We start from the raw sequence: 18132 nt of genomic DNA on the forward strand, positions 1-18132 counted from the left end.
TGGGATGAGTTTTTGATATGTTACAGCATGTCTTCCAGTACATTTGGAGAATTCACCATTCAAGTGCTAACGAATGATAGACAAATGACACGTGACAAACGTCGTAGCAGCTAACCAAGTGCCAGTGTATGATGGACAAATCATACTGGATACATAACTGATCATAAGGCCACTGCATACACTCTTCTATAAAACTCATAAATTATCATATACTGTGTATATTTATCATGATGAATAATTCTGTCATTTAGCATCCATTCTCTGTAAAATTCATATATGATCATGTATCGAATATATTTTAATAATGGATAAATTCTGTCATTGACGATCCATTATCTTGAAAATTCATGAATGATAATGTATCGTGTATGTTTTAATGATGAATAATTCTATTATTGATGATCCACTCTCTGGAAATAAAGACTTGTAAGACAAATTGCCGTGTGCTTCAACAGCAAACATTTTGATGGTATGAGGTAGCTGCTGATGTAGTAATATTGTAATAGATGCAAGAATGATAGGTATACAAATTATAGGTATATAAATGATAGGCAAATAACTGATAAGGATATAAATTATATATATATATATATATATATATATATATATATATATATATATATATATATATATATATATATATATAATTTATTTTCTCAATTAATCAAAAGTAAAAGCAATCCATACATTAAAGTAACAGGGTAGGATGACAAATAATTCAAGTTATATCATATGGAAGTAAACATATATATGGTTCTTGATACAAATGTCACTCAAGGCCTCTTGAATGTTTCATTGGTTTATAGGACCTATAATAGTCAGTCTTCTGTTGAATGAACATAATACTTAATGTGTTTGGGAAACAAATGATATTACAGCGGCCATACTGTGATGCTACACTGGTAGACAAACATCTACACAAAAAAAGTTTAAAATATCAGTCAATTAAAAGGCTGAGAAATCTGACAACATATAACATCTTTAAATAAACATAAGTAAATATTATACAAGTAAGCTTTCATAGTATATCAACCAGTGCACCACCATTGTTAACTATTTCATAAAAAAAGAAAACCAGAACTACATCCATAGTCAACACCATAGTCCTTTTTTCCCGCCACTAACTTTTCCACATAGTCAACACTAATTATATTATATGTCTGCATAGACGATGATATAATTGTCTTGTATTTCTCCATAGTATACACAGTAATTGTCTTGTGTTTCACAATAATCAAGACAATAATTATCTTGTATTTCTCGATAGTCACTTTAATTTTATTGTATTTCTCCACTGTCAACACTATAATCGTCTTGAATTTCTCCATTGTCAACAATATACTTGTCTTGCATTTCTTTATTGTCAACACTATAATTGTCTTGTACTTCTCCACTGTCAACACTATACTGGCATTGTTTTTTAACTGTCAACACCATAATTGTCTTGCATTTCTCCATTGCCAACACTATACTGGTATTGTTTCTTCATTGTCAATGCTATAATTGTCTTGCATATATTCACTGTCAACAATATACTGGTATTATTTCGCCATAGTCAACATCCGACACATACATATGATGGTGAGTATGAATTATGACAGCTGTAAGTAAATGATAGTCAACGCAATAACTCGTTTGTTTATCCTTAGTAAACACTATACATTTCTTGTTTCTCCATTGTCAAGGCTATACATGTCTAGTTTCTCCATTATCAACACTATACATTTCTAGTGTTTCTCCATTATCAACACTATACATTTCTAGTGTTTCTCCATTATCAACACTATATACATTTTGTGTTTCTCCATAGTCAGGTAATGCATTCTCAATTAATCTTGTAGAGCTCACACACCTCAGAGATGAGTCATTATTATAACCGCATATAAAAATGACATGCGATTATGTACAAAGCTGGACTTTAGTCATGGTCACATACAGTAGTGATGCTTGTCATGGCATTTGTCATTATGCTGTTCCTTAGTTAGTGACTATTGGCATAGAATTGGGCATTCTGTTAGCTTGTATTGGATCCAGTCAACCACTCGTCGTCTGTGAGAAGAGGGACCTCTGATAATTGAAACCTGTACTAAGTAAACAGTTCATGTCATAGTTTCCACTTATAAAATCTTGTCATAGTTTCCACTTATAAAATCTTGTCATAGTTTCCACTTATAAAATCTTGTGTGTTCCAAGCATTTAATCTGAAAAGACAAACTGATTTTTGAAATCATTTTAGCCCACGAACTTTGCTATGGTGCACATAACAAGTGTAAAATTAAAGCAATGCCTATAACGTTAAATGATACGCGAACTAATTGCTCATGTTATATCTAGTTTTCAAACCAAAACTTCAATAACATGTTTAAACAGTCATTTTAAACTATACTATATTACCTCTAATATAAAGCTTTCATCATATATACTTTCAATTTACTTGCAGATGTACCATAGTACCATATGACAATATACCCATTTCCAGGGACACCAAAGAAACGTAGATTACAAAACTGTATATCAATGAACATGGAAAATAAATTAATGTTTATATATGCTGAAGAACCACACATTTATTGCTGTATGAAAAGATAAAGACAAAAATGCATAAACACTTGCGACGAAGATTTTGTCCTAACAATTTCATCAGTTGCTTTCAGTGAGGTAAAATTAGTATTTCATTTTAGTAAGATAACCATAAAAAGTACATGATAAATCAGTTATATTTAATATACTTATTGTTCATAACTGGTGCTTTTTGAGGGGTTTTCTTTCTTTTTTTCATCAGTAGTTAAGTGTCAACCTACAAACTGTTTCTTACACCAAATACATGGCACCCACCACGTTTCGATCCAAGTCTGTGACAAAATACTGTTATAGTGTGAAAACTAGTTTTATTCACAGTGGTAATGACAATGACCCCATGACTTCCAAATCAACAAGCTTCTGCATTACCTGATGTGCAAATCTTCCTAAAAGGTAAGTCCAATTCTGCGAAATATTTTTTTGTGCCAAAAACTGTTCCTAGTTCAATCAGTGATATTGACCTTTCACATTTAAATATCTGAAACAAGTTTTCGTTCTTACTCAATATGCACATTATCTCCAGAATTATGGTAATCTCAGATTGTGTGGAAACCAGCTGTTGTCTTTCAGTCACAGTGACCTAGGACCTGTTTACCCTCTCTTGCTCCAAGTGCATGTCTTCCACAAAGAAAGTTATTTTGTTAAAACTAGTTTTATTTTTTAATCACAGTGACTTTGAATCTGACCTAGTCAATATGAACTTCACAAGGCTCTCTCTTACCCGAAGTTCAAGATTTCCACAAAATTTAGTAACTGTACAAAATGGAAAAGTTATGTTTGCTGAAAATAATTTTCTTCTTTTAGTCGCAATAACACCATTTATTGCCAACATTGATACAACTCTTCCTGAAGCCAAGTATATGCCATCCACAAAGTTTGGCACCTGTACGCAGTACACAATTTGCATTCTTGTGAGAAACAAAACTGGCATCATACAGACTTTGACAGAAAGTTTTAATTAGGCAGTAGAGCAGGTTTGGAAACTACTGTTTCGGTTTATATATCAAAGCTGTAATAAATCTATTAAGAACAAAAATCAAGGAGTCCCTTTCAAAGAAACAGGAAAGCTCTCCTGATTTACAAAAATGGCTGGCACAATTCTCTCTAAATATTTATAACCCACTGCAAAATATTCCTAACGAGTACCAACATACCTAAAAAGCGTGTTATTAATAACATGAACAGATAAAGCGGAAAGTGTGCCATGACAAGTTATATACATATTCTTCTATGATACTGTGTTTACATGCTAATTTATCTGTTGCCACTTTTATAGATTTTCTTCTGTTGTTAACAGGCTTCATAGACTGAGATCACCTGTCTCTTTTGCTTCTCTAACTCTGGACTGTAGACTTCTTGACCAATTACAGTTTCAATGTCATGAAGCACAGCTTCAATCTTGAACCAGTATTCCTCAAAGTCTTCTTGGCTAATTTGTCCATTTGGTGAATGACCACATATATGATTTCTACATGAATGAATTCGCTCCACATTAGCTCCTAGAGAGTCGTCCCTTGGGTTATCTGGCGGATCAACTCCCCATCCATTTGATGGACGGATAACCGTACTGACGTTTCTTATCATTGTGTATAACAACGAAATATCAAGCTGATCAATTGGAGCTGTAAAACGACCCTTCGGATCTGTGAAGAGCATCTTAATCTGATCATTGTTAAGAAGAGCATTCTGCCATTGTTTTGGTCCTATCTGTGTCCTGCTGGTCAATCTGGTTTTGTTCGCTAGGATTGCCTGGTAGATGTTTGCATGGGGTGCAGGAACTCTGGTAAGTAAGATGTCTCTCATGGCATTTGCACAAACAGTCAAAAGAGCAACACAGAGTCGAGCATGGTTCATGTGTTCACGTGTTATGGGTGCATCATCATCATGTACCTAAAGAGTGAGGAAGGTCAACATTGTTACAAGACCCATGCCATCAGTGATTACATGTAAAGTAAAAACAGCAATGTAAATGAATTCACACTAATGTAAATAGTGTAAAGATAATGTTTGGTATTGTTTGCTCAAATATAATAAGACAGCAGGATTTACTGTACAAAATGTAAGGAGATTCACTCTGAAATGTGTGTAAATCAGAATGGGATTTCCATCTTCAATACTTCAATAGCCTATATATACATTATCAGGATTGTTTATTTGAATTGCCTCCTCTACTTTTTTGTAGCAAAAGTTGGAATAAAACTAAATTAAAGCATGCTCACCTATCTATTCATACATGGATGTAGTAGTGGATTGTATGCATAACACATTTTCGTTTAAGCACATGATATCCTGTACTTTGCGGCCAGAATATTTTGTTGAGAAACCGCCAGGGAAACCCCCAGCAAGAACCAACTAGAAGCTACCGGCTAGCCTTCTTACATACTCACATTGGCCGTTGCTAAGAACACGTGGGGAGAGGTGAGATGAGTGTGATCAATAAAGACAAGTACCTAAAACCACTCAGCCACCTAGGGCCCCTAAGAAATATAGAATCAATAATGACACTAGTTAGACATATAAAATATGGGGAATGAGTTTCTTTGTACTTTTGATATTTCTTTCCAAAATTAGAATCACAATATAAATGGAAAACTTAAAGCAGGTATTCGTATAAGTAATTGTAGAAAACACTGCCTTTACTAAACAAAGATCGAATGCAGAATCCGATTTTTAAAATGTATGTATCTGTGTAAACTCACTGTTCAGTACACCATCCACCCGAACCCCCCTTCATAAGTCTATCTCACATTCATTCGGGAATCAGTTAAATATGTGACTCAGATATTTATGATTCCCAATGAATCTGAGATAGATTTATGAAAGGTGGTTGGGTGAATGGTGTGCTGACATCCATATTATAATGATAACCCAATATCTTGCAGTAAATTACATTTTCGACCTTATTCTTGTTATGCTGAACATGCTTTAATATTTATAAATATTCTGGAACATATCAAATTTGAAATGAAAATTGGAACATCCATCAAAGTGATCTCACTCATTATCTAAAGCATTTGAAATCTTGATATTATGAACCTACATTCCTTTCTACAACCTGGATCTAAAACTGTCCAATACTATCAAATACTACCTCAATAATATGTAGATGTTGCATGTTCATGAATTCATGCAAGCACTTTATGGCATAAACCAATGTTCCAAGTTTGATCAACATTATATCAGACATAGTGCCTCCAGTGTCTTGGGGCCCCGAGTGGCCGAGTGGTCTAAAGGGCTCACCATTCCGATCACTGCTATCTCACCTCTGTCTGAGTGGGTTCGAGTCCAAAGCTCGGCTAGCGTGGGTACGTGGGAAAGCCTGCCAGTAGCTTCTCGTGGGTCGGTGGTTCTTCCCTGAGTTTTCCAGGGTTCTTCATCCATCAGTTATACTGGCCGCCATATATAGCCTATCTTGTGCTGAAAAATGACGTTAAACCCTACGACAACAACAACACAAGAAAATGAACTCCATATCATCAATTTACTTGCTATAATGGCTTAGTGAGCAAGATACTGACATTCAGAAATCAGAATAGACTTAAAATAATTCAAAAAGGATGATAAATGTAGCCACATTCCTTTACTAAAATAATTGATGGAACCTATTATTTACAAATGAAATAAAACAATTAAGTCATAATCCAGGTTACTACAAATAAAACTGAAAATAAACAAAGACATTAATGAAAAGAAATCCATTTTAGAAAAAAGGGATGCTACTATGTAGGTTTATACCCTTCCTGTGATTTAATCAGCAATCAGTGTTAAGATCGTATTTGAAGTCCAACTTCATGATGTGATTTTAGTCTTTCACTACATCATATAATACATTTCTGGTACACAATGGCTAACTGAAAGAATTTATTTCTTTGTTTATTTTAGTATATTTTACACTTGCTCTAGACTCTGGGATCTGTTTCCAGGAACAATCATTGAACTTGATTAAAAGGAACTACAACAAAATACCAACGTCATGTCGTGTTATGTGATAGCAGGCAACTAACTAAATATATTACTGCCTTCTCCAGTGAACATGTTTCCACTAATAAAGTGTTATCGAGTTGGGAAGAGTAATCTCGCCTTGGACTCGGGCATTTTCATGCCCAAGCAGAAAACACGAGAGCAGTGCCACCAGGAGAAGACAATAGTATAATAATATTTCCCATCTATTCAGTAATATTGAAAACAATTTACCTCATCGACAAACCACATTTCAAATGGTGGTGACAAACGGAACCTATCAACTTGAGACTCGTCGTTCTGAACACACAGCCTATATTTTAAGTCCGGGTCCAGATGTGAGATAATCTGAGAGAGATTCAGAGTAATGAACTTTCTAACTCTGGTGCAGATCTTTGCATTGACGTCATCAATCCCCATCCTTGTTATCCTTGCAAAAACAATATGGTTCTCACGGTACAAAAACAATCTATGAATAGGGTCAAGATTAAAAACAGTACAATCTTGAAAAATTAGATTTTCGGATGCCTCCTTCTTCTTGGCAACTGGCCAGCGAGTTAAACAGGCTGCAATAAGGTTTTGGAAGATAATGGCAAGTGGCATAAACGTTCCTGTAATGACCCAGCACAAGACTGATGTGCTAACCATACGGGGATCTTGTTCAGGAGCAATAACCTCTCTTGGAGATTCCTTGTCAACCATACAAGGTGTAAAGAAGTAGTTCTCCTCCTAAAAATATATATATATATATATATATATATATATATATATATATATATATATATATATATATATATATATATATATATATATATATATATATATATATATATCTGTATGTGTGTGTGTCTGTGTGCCTGTGTGATCTCTACATTCCTCTAAATTCTAACAACTTTCCCCTGAATGTTAACCTTGTTACCTGATATTTATGAGAATAGTAACCGAGAAACAGTAGTAACAGAACCGAAAACATTATTATTAAATATGCCTTCCAAACGATAGCACCTTTATTCTAAAATGCGTTTACATTATACAACTATACAAGAGAACGTGAACCACACAGATATATAGTTGCTGCGCCACTTAACTATTTCTAAAATGATTTAAAGTTAGTCGAGCAGAATTACTAAATTGAAAATAGATATAGCATAGTCAATGTGCACATCCAGTCTAGTCAGATGATTAAAATGTATTTACTCATGGCCCCAAACATGTGCTGAAGGATAATAGAGATTAGCTGCTGTCACCATTCATATATTTGGTCTGAATATAAAATTGACGATAATAAAGGCTTGCTGTTGTCATCATTACTTTATTTGGTCTGAACATAAAATTGACCATCATAAAGACTTGCTGTTGTCAACAATATCTAATTTTATTTTCTATAGCCATCAAACATGTGTAGAGAAATGATAATGACATCTCTTTTTCGTGTTAAATTAAAGCCTAGGCTTTATACATTTTGTTCCAAAGGTCTAGTCAGTAGTTGCACATGAATGCATTATCAATAGCATATCCTGTATTGACTGATTATTATGATGTTTATAATAAAGTTTTATTATTAATTCAATCTGGTGATTTTATGGACTGATTAGTGTAATGTCTACAATACAATATTATTATTATGATCAATTTAATCTAGTAATATTGATGAACACATGTTTGTACAATAGTCAAGTGTTGCTGTAATAATAATAATAATAATAATAATAATAATAATGATAATAATAATAATAACTGATACTCAGATAGAATAACGATTATTTGAGATTGCATTATCGAATGTAGTTGCTGCATGTAATTTGCACACTATCATAGAGAAAAATATTGTTTTATTAAAAATGGTAATAAAGAAGTTGTTTTAGTTGTTGTTATTTTGTTTTTAACGCTAATTCTCAGTGCATGTAGGATATGCATGGCAAAACGTATAACTGGTGAAAGAAGAACCCGAGCAAGCCATGGGAATAATAAGTGACCCACAATAAGCTACTAGCATGAATTGACGTACCCATATTGCCAAGCTCAAGATTCGAAACCTCACGAAGATAAGATAGCAGTGATCTGTTTTGCATGCATATTATGACACTGGATCGCCCAAGGCCTGTAATAAAATTGCTAACTTACCACAATGCAATGTTTTTATCTGTTTCATATTTTCATCATTGCCATTACGATTAATTAGCAAGGAAATAATTATCATGACAGGCTTACTCTCAGCCAGGAAACAGTCAGCAGGGTGAGCTTACTTTAAGACAGGAAACAGTCAGCAGGGTAAGCTTACTCTAATCCAGGAAACAGTCAGAATGGTAAGCTTACTCTAATCCAGGAAACAGTCAGCATGGTAAGCTTACTCTAATCCAGGAAACAGTCAGCATGGTAAGCTTACTCTAATCCAGGAAACAGTCAGCAGGGTAAGGTTACTGCAAGCCAGGAAACAGTCAGCAGGGTAAGCTTACTGCAAGCCAGGAAACAGTCAGCAGGGTGAGCTTACTCTAAGACAGGAAACAGTCAGCAGGGTGTATTTACTTTAACCCAGGAAATAATCATCATGGTGTATTTACTTTAACCCAGAAAATAATCAGCAGGGTGAGTTTACTCTAATCCAGGAACTAATCTGCATGGTGAGTTTACGTTAAGCCTTGAAATAATCAGCATGATGAGCTTACTTTAAGCAAGGAAATAATTATGAATTTTGAAGAATCGTTTAGGGATATATAGTTTGTTGATTCGATGCATATGTGATGATTATATGAGGCACCATTTCATTCTTCAGCCTATGACAGCGTTGTAAGCGTCATTGTGAAGAAATCGAGATTTAGTTATAATATTTGTGGGATTTAACAGCGTGGAGAATCTTTGCTTTAAACAGTCAGTATCTATTGGCTCATGTGAATGTATTAAAAATTATGAATATTTATATACTTCTATTGGTTTATGTGAAACTTTCAAGGACTTCAGTGATATTCCTCTTTTGTTTGATTCCTTCGAAGTAAAACATTTCTATTTAGGACTGATTTGTCAGTGGTGCTAAAATCTTAGAATAGAGAAATATCAGAAACTTCATGCAGAATACGTCTGGGCAGTTTTTGGAATAGTGTGAAACATATAGTACGATTTAGGTTAATATTCTATGAATTTATACACTGTAGGTTGTTGTTCAATATTTCACTTTGTCTGATTTTCTATTCTATTTTAATAACTTTTTAATTATGGACAATTGAATGATCAATGGGTTTACCGTGTCGTTTTACTTAAGTTGAAACCCAAGACGTACCATGGTTATTGGATGGCTCAGCGGAGAATATTTGAAGATTAATAGAAAGTCGTCTCGGAAGTGAAACCTCACTTGAATATTTTCAGGACTTGAATCTGTTTCAATATCTTTGAAATGTTAATATTTCAGAGATTTTAATGTTTCGGAAGATTGGTTTTTGATATTTGAATTTCATTGTTTGAAAGTTTAGTTTGTTTCTGGTATTTTGATTTCATAGCTGGGAAGTTGAAAGTAAAACCAGCAATTTTTCACAATGACATCCAAGGTAGCTATTCAGTTACCCATCCTACCCAGGGGTAGGGCTGTCAACGGGTACCCGAGTAACCGCACGCTGGGCTGTGTGAACGGCTTCACATTTCAAAACAATACTGCCCTTGTACGAAAATATATCTGTATTCCTAGAACGTCAATTCCATTAAAAAGTGCTTTTTCGAGGGCAGGACATTTTGTAAACAGGTAACGTACATCTTTGTCGCCAGATATGGTCGATATGTATTTTTTTATATAACAAAAACTGGAAATTTTGCGGGGACAATTATCATGCACTTGTACACTAGGACAGACTGGTATTATTTAGCTATGATGAATTCTTTCTTAGTTCATTGATCTTTTAGTTTGTATTTCAGAAAAACATTCAAAAAACGTTATTTTATTCTAATTTGAAATTTTGATATTGTGATGTTTTGCTTACTTACGAAAGTGTAAATCTCGTTTAGCATTTAAGTTCTCAAACGGAAGTTGACTTTCACCGCCATTCGCCGTGAGTAATAAATAACAAAACACTCTGTGTAAGTTGTTGGAAGTTTATTAATAAGTGAAACGACATTGTAATATTAATTCATCCTACTGACAAATCAAACAAACTATTATAGCACTATCTAATACAGAGAATTTGAAGTACAACAGGAAAACGAATTATCTCCGTCGTAAGACTATCAGCTGTCTTCCTTTGGGTATTGGTAAAGTGCGAATGTGAAAATGCGAAAGTACGAATTGGTAAAATGCGAAAAAGAGAATGCGAAATAGTGGATAAAGTTTGGTAAACATTGAGCAAAATGATTTAAATAGTCTGTTCGTTTCGTCACCCTACAACAATACGGGTTGGTGAAAAATTGACAGTGGTGTAACTAGGGCTGTGCATGTCTTTCATGTTCTAACGGGCACTCATAAATTTATGATGCTCTTACCCGTTAAACGGCGGAACGGGTACCACGGTGAACTTTTCCGTAGTTTTCGGACAGCACTCTCCGGGAGAATTGGGTCTTCAAAAATGATGAGTTACATTGTCATCAAGAAGAACGTAATCACTCTAGCTTTCAGTTAAACCGAATAATGATCAGATATTTACTCAATGCAGAGTTATGCCCATTGAAATTCAACCTACAAAAGCCGTGCATTATAATATTATTTGAACACTCCGGAATAAACATTTGTTTCATTTCAACTAGATATGTCAGCCATATTTAAAACATGTCTGCATTATTTGTACAATCTTTAAAGCGCATCATATGCAGGTGCATCAAATCAAATTTATTGAAATGCGGAGTACCTGTATGATCTGTCTTAAAGATGAATTCTTTTAAAGGTTTTCCTAAGTAATAATTGGCATGTAGCTAGATTCATGCATGTCAAGCCGGACGAGTCCGTCTCCGTAAGGCAGTTGATTTTTTCCGTACCATTTACAAATTTTATTTACCACTAGTACAGTGGCATAAACTTTAGTTCCAAACCCTATGCAACTCAATGACCTGTTGTTATCTCTCAACTTGATGTAATTGTTGGAACTTTTTTACCCATTTCAAATGACGATGGCAATCATATCTCCATCCATGAGACACCCAAACTGGCACGTGATGTCCAAGAAACGTAACTGGGTCCTTTTCAGCATTTTCTTGACAAGAAATGTCTTATTTCTTCTAATTTATTTAATTTGTTGTAGCAGTATATAAGAGACTTTTAAAGGTTATTATATTTTTTAAATAATGTAGACATGGGATGTATAATGGCGCACAGAAACTTAAAATTAAATTATATATCCTTATGCAAGATATCCAGTGAATTGAACTGGCACTATACATGGGATGTACATTGGCGTACACCAACCAGATATAGTACTGTACGGATATACATTTAATTTCGACGAGGCACTAGACATGGGTCAAAATGAAAATCTTGCAAAATAAAAAAATTATTTTCTTCCAAGGCATATACATACATGATGCTGTCATGACCCTGGAAGAAAACATCCACAATAAACTCTTTTCTAATGCAGATATTTACCTAAATGTGAAAATATTGATCACAATTAATTGAATCTGTATGGACGTAAAGAATGTCAATATGTAGATAGATATGGAAAATGAATATTAGTATTAACTGACCGTCAGCCCATTTTCATTGAATGACCTTGCCTTGACAATGATGTTTAATTCTTCCATGTTCTTTAGGATGTAATCTTTATTTACATGTAGTTCTGGATTCCTCTCCTCCGAATAGATGACAGCTAGAAAGTAATGTGTGGATTAAGTTTACATAAAACAATATGATAACAAGAGCTTTGTGTGATTCTTTTATAAAGATCATTTAAACAAGAAACTGTAAAATATTTATTATTGAGGTCTCCCAAATCACTGCTTTTAATTTCAATCTCAAGATAACTATAATTTTGTTCTAAACACTCATAAATTTATGTTGCTCATACGTTTGCTGTGATTATAACCAGAATAAGGGAATTACTGTGCCATTAATGCATGATTACTAATGTCTCTAGCCAAAATAAGAGAATCATTCTTGCATGAGTAACAATGACACTAACCAGAATAAGAAAACGAAACACTGTTTGATTCTTGCAAGAGCATCAGTGAAAATAACCAGAATAGGAACAAAAAAAATATTGTGCCATTATTGAATGAATATCAATGATACTAACCAGAAAAAAGAACAAAATTACTGTATCATTGTTGCATGAATATCAATGACGCGAACCAGTATAAGAAAATATTAATGTACCATTTTAACATGAATATCAATGACGCTAACCAGAATAAGAAAATATTAATGTACCATTTTAACATGAATATCAATGACGCTAACCAGTATAAGAAAATATTAATGTACCATTTTAACATAAATATCAATGACGCTAACCAGAATAAGAAAATATTAAAGTACCATTTTAACATGAATATCAATGACGCTGACCAGAATAAAAACAAGAAAATATTGTTTCATTCTTGCGTGAGTATCAATGACTCTAACCAGATTAAGAGAATATTAATACATCATTTTAGCATGAATACCAAAGACGCTAACCATAATAAGAAGAATAAATATTGTGTCATTATTGAATAAATGTCAATGACATTAACCAGAATAAGAAAATAAATAGTGTATCATTATTGCATGAATATCAATGACGCTAATCAGAATAAGAAAAAAATATTGTGTCATTATTGCATGAATATCAATGATGCTAATGTAACGTTTTCTGATCCACAAAAGGTCAACGTTTTTATAGAAGAAAAACAAGAAGTTCATCCCAGCCTGGCACTTGACCAAAAGAAAACTGACAGGAAAAGTAAAATATATTAGATTTATTTTATACAAACATTGGAATCAAACAGTACAGACAATCATATTATATGTGTGTATATATATGGTTTACCAATCTATGGGTATTGACATGTACCCAGTACATGAGAAAAATACAAGTTTACAAGTCTTTACATTACTCCACAATTTATAGAATACAAAACATATCATATCTGTGTCTTGTACGGTTAATAATTTTCTTACTTTACTTCTTTGCACATACATATATTATCACATGTATTATATTTTCTTTGGGAATGTTACGCAGGATTGGAGAGAAGATTTTAGACCTATGTCTCCATGGATACGTTACTTTGGAATGTATTTCCAAACAGGATAAATTTATAGTTCATTTAATATTCTTATGATTAGTTTTAATCCAACTTCAATGATACTTGAAGAATTTCCATTGCTATGGTTTCAGGTTTCTTTTATTTTATTACAACCACGTAAGTCGGTGTTTCAATGTGTGGCAGCAGTCCTCATCTGTCGATGCAGACATTCTTCTATACAAATACGGTAGCTAATGGAAACTAGATCAACCAATGAAAACGTGTAACGTATCCCGCCTAATGACATAATTTCAATACCTCCATTCTAGAGAGTGTGGTAGTGAAATGACATCGCGAGTTGGAATGCAGCTGAGGTTATAAGAATTAAGCATGTTAATCAAAGAATCATGAAAGAAATACATTAATATTTAATATAGTATACATCAAGATAATTAAATATAGTAAAATCAACACATGGCATAGTTAATGTATTTCAATACGTATTTCAAGCGTGGCAAGCTTCCATTGCGTGACAGCCTTCGGTTACGTGAGGAAATCTTCGTTCTTCTCTCCATCACGACACCTCGCAAGCGAAGGGTGTATTTGCTTGACTTTATTAGGAAATGAGGACATACGATTAAATATTCGTTACATTGCCCCCTTCCTGAGAAAATCATTTATCCCGAATGGAACTTGAATAACATATTGAGTATTAAGACCAGGAGATCCCGTCATTGGAGACCCCAACGACATCATGAAGATAAACAAGACTTTTGTTAATACATTATACGTTACATTAATTAATACGGCTGGTGATAAAACTAATCCCAAAAAGTATGATTATAGAAAAATCACAAATTATTCATTTTTATATAACAAACAAATATTGATACATACTACTGAATAATACATAATATAGTCCTAAAATGACTTTGGTCACGGACGATAAAATATGTATAAAATTTGTCAACTTCATAGAGTTGCAGAGGGGATTCCTTGGTTATCATCTTGCTCAGTAGTGATGATGGATCTGACTGAATGGTTGGAGCGGATGTTTCAAATTTAGTCCCACCCACGTTGATAATTATCCGATGTGATTGGCATGCAGCCATACCCATAAGTCTGACGAAGGACTTGATGGTAGGTTCATAAGTCTTAGTTTGGTCCTTGGGTCCTTCCACTTCATATTCAGAATATATTATTGACAGGGCATCTCTGTCAAGTAAGTTTGATTTGACTGAACAAACAGACTTGGTGTAATGAGCGATGTCAATTTTCGTCTTATACTGCTCCTGGTTAGACTTGATGGATTAGGATTGCACTCCAAATGATTCCTGTTCTACAGGGGTTTCCAGCCTGGTGGTTTCTTGTTCAGTGGGTAATGAAGGGGTGATCTGTGCTTGTGTACCAGCACCAGTTGAGTCCAATTCTTTCATACGAAGAAGAGGAGGATGAAGAGCAGGAGGAAAAGGAAAAGGAAGAGGAAGATGATGAAGATGAAATAGAAGGAATAATTTGATCGGCTTTGGTCTGAATTTCCCATAGACGACAGCTTAGGGCTTGATGGTTACTATCTGATGCTGCAGCAGCCGTTGGATTGGGTACCTGTATAGCTGAAACAAAGGCAGTTATTGTTCGAGTGTTGTTGATGGGCTTGGAGTAGGATATTACTGTGGTCGTATTAAACTCCTCCTTATTGATGGCTGTTGTCAACACTAATTTTGTTCTTTTATCATAAAGCCTGTTTGGCTGTGTCGATCTGCGTAAAGGTATTACTTCTTAGTGCCATCTATTTTGATGGTTTCCTATTGGCAGGAAGTTTTCTTTATCCGGTTTTTCTATGACACATGGGATCCTTCAAGTGGCTTCCAATTTTTCTGCGGATGTTGCAGGTTCTTTTGCAACAAATCGGACATACTGTGTACGTTTTCTGATAAATTCATTGTACTCCCTCTCTTCCTCCTGGCCATACATCATATTTGCTCTCCTGATGAGGTTCACGTGGGTCCAGGGCATGATAGATGTTTGCTGTCATATCATGAGCTGACAGCTTTGCATATGCTACACCTGTATCCAGATCCAGAGTGTGCACAGGTGATGTATCTTTCACAATAGTGGAACTTGGCAAATTCCAGGTCTCTATATATAGTACATATGAACCTTGTAATCTGGAAGTAGAATGTGAAATGTACAAGACAGAGCTTAAAAAGAATACATCTATATGTATGGTAAGTAATTATTTAATTAATTCAACAAATTGATGTGTTGTATCCTCTGTAAGGTTTAAGAAAATTGTGATGAACTTTAGGTGTTGATTTTGGAGTTTTCTGGATGCGAAAGATAACATCATTTATCTTTTGTATTAAGAGATATGGACCTTCCCATGGACAGTGTAATTTTCTACATCTGCCTTTTATATGTGCATTATATAACCACACAAAATCACTTATTTTCCATAGGGATTTAGATGGATATTTTTGTCATGATCTGTTCGCATGTGTTCTGAAGACAGTTTAATCTCTTCCCTTGCAAATGTATGTATTGTCTCTAATTTATTTCTTAATCCAAGTACATAATTAGTTTTTATGTTTTCCATTTCAGTTTCAGCTCTATCCTGAAGAAGATCTACTAGTAAATGTATGTTTCGGCCAAACCTGTTGATGTATGTTCTGCCGACCTATATGCCATCATGAGAAGGTAAACATGCTCATCCCAGTGTCTTTTATTCTTTGGAATAAAAGCTGAAAGCATGGATTCAATAGTTTAATTTGCCTTTTCCAACCTGCCATCAGACTGAGGTATGTAGAGGGTCGTGTGGGTTTGTCTATTCCAAATATTTTACAAACTTCCTGAAATACACCTCATTCAAAACTAGTACCTTGGTCATAATGCAACTGCATCGAAGTGCCAAAAATGGTTGCTACTCTTTCAACAAATGAATGTGCAACAGTTGTGCTTTTTGATTCCTAATGGGTATAGCATACACTCATTTTGTGAAATAGTCGGCAACCACCAGTAAATATAAATTTCCTTTATTACCTTTCCGTGAAGACCAAGCACATCAATTACCCATCTTTCCATAGGGGCTCCAAAATTGTAGGATTGCATAGGTCCTTTTCCTTTTTTATGAGGTGGTTTCCTGGAAGCAAACTGGTCACAAACATAACACCAATGTTTTATATCTTTGCGCAGTGTTTTTATTTATTGTATCGATGTTATTGTTATTGTCTGTTTTCTCATTTATCATTTCAACATTTTAATAGCCAATATGCTTAGTGTTTGCATGTGGATCCCTAGAGCTGGTATGTAACCTGTAGCTTTTGGAAGAATCTGACTGTTCTGATTGTCACTTTTCACAATATGCATTTTCATATTTCCCTTCTGCTCGGGTACAGTGAATACATTCCAAACTTAGACAAGGTCTGCGAGATAATGCGTCTGCATTATCTATACTCTATTTTGAACTGATAGGAAGACAGAAATTCAATCCAACGAGCAACCTGCCCTTCTGGATTTTTAAAGCTTAACAACCAGGTTAGAAAACCATGATCTGTTCTAACTTTACAATATCTTCCATAAAAATAGGGGTGAAAATGTGTTATTGAACTTACAATAGCTAATAGGTCTCAAAGATCACACATAATTTCCTTTCATTTTTACTGTAATAGGAAATCAAATTGTCTACTCCATTTTTTAATTGTGACCCAGACCTATATTAGATGCATCAGCTGTTGGTTATGCCAGTATTGGAGAACTTGTCAAGGTCCTTTTTAGTTTGTCAAACGCAGCCTGACAGTCTTCAGTCCAGATAAATCTTTGACTTTGCTCAGGAAGTTTGGGTAAAAAGTCTTGCTATATCAGCAAGTCCATAGACAAACTTTCTATAATACGAACATAGGCCTAAGAATTGTTGCACCCATGTCATTGGTTGATCTGGAGAAATTGTACTGATATTGCATTAGCAGGTCTTTCAGAACTCCACGTTCAGTCTCATTTAATTCGTTACAGGACTGGAACAATGAAATGTTCAGGTACTATGCTTTCACCTGGGCATGTTTATATGACCTTTTACATCATTAACAATAGCAACAATAGCTTGTTGTTCAATATACAACTTAAACATATCAACTGTGGCCACTACAGTGTTTTTGTGAATTTTATAACCCTTGTCAATGCTGTTTAGAAACCGCAAGGGTACAGTACACAAAGTTGGATTGACAATAGTTTTAGACAACAATATTTCATAGTTTTGCATGACGTTTGGTGTTGGTTCCATTAAAGAAGTTGTTTCTTTAATAACTGGGTCAATAGGTTTTCCAGGGACAATAATGTCACTATTAGGAGGGAATGAATATGAACAGAATGTCTAGTCATAAAGTCTAGACCAAGGATTCTATTCTGTTCTATATTAGCTATGAGAACCGCATGCCTAAGCTTTTGACTGCCTAGTGAAAG

General features: G+C 34.4%; 1 protein-coding gene across 3 annotated transcripts in view; it reads right to left on the reverse strand.

Annotated features, from left to right (window-relative positions):
- Positions 1-652: 652 nt before the first annotated feature.
- LOC149807440 (uncharacterized) overlaps positions 653-18132 on the reverse strand; it is a 96276-nt gene continuing 78796 nt past the window's right edge. Inside the window, exons 14-17 of one of the 3 annotated variants that reach the window (XM_089966577.1) lie at positions 12196-12317; positions 6775-7269; positions 3849-4470; positions 653-2201 (exon numbers count right to left, since the gene is read on the reverse strand). In XM_089966577.1, the coding sequence (XP_089822703.1) occupies positions 3871-4470; positions 6775-7269; positions 12196-12317 (1217 nt within the window). In that variant the 3' untranslated portion in view covers positions 653-2201; positions 3849-3870. Of the gene's footprint in view, positions 2215-3848; positions 4471-6774; positions 7270-12195; positions 12318-18132 lie in introns of all 3 variants that reach the window. The other 2 variants (XM_089966582.1, XM_089966591.1) reach the window with 2 other exon arrangements.

The sequence above is a fragment of the Sinohyriopsis cumingii genome, chromosome 1 (genome assembly GCF_028554795.1).
Source record: "Sinohyriopsis cumingii isolate HCF-2022 chromosome 1, ASM2855479v2, whole genome shotgun sequence".
Lineage (NCBI taxonomy): Eukaryota > Metazoa > Mollusca > Bivalvia > Unionida > Unionidae > Sinohyriopsis > Sinohyriopsis cumingii.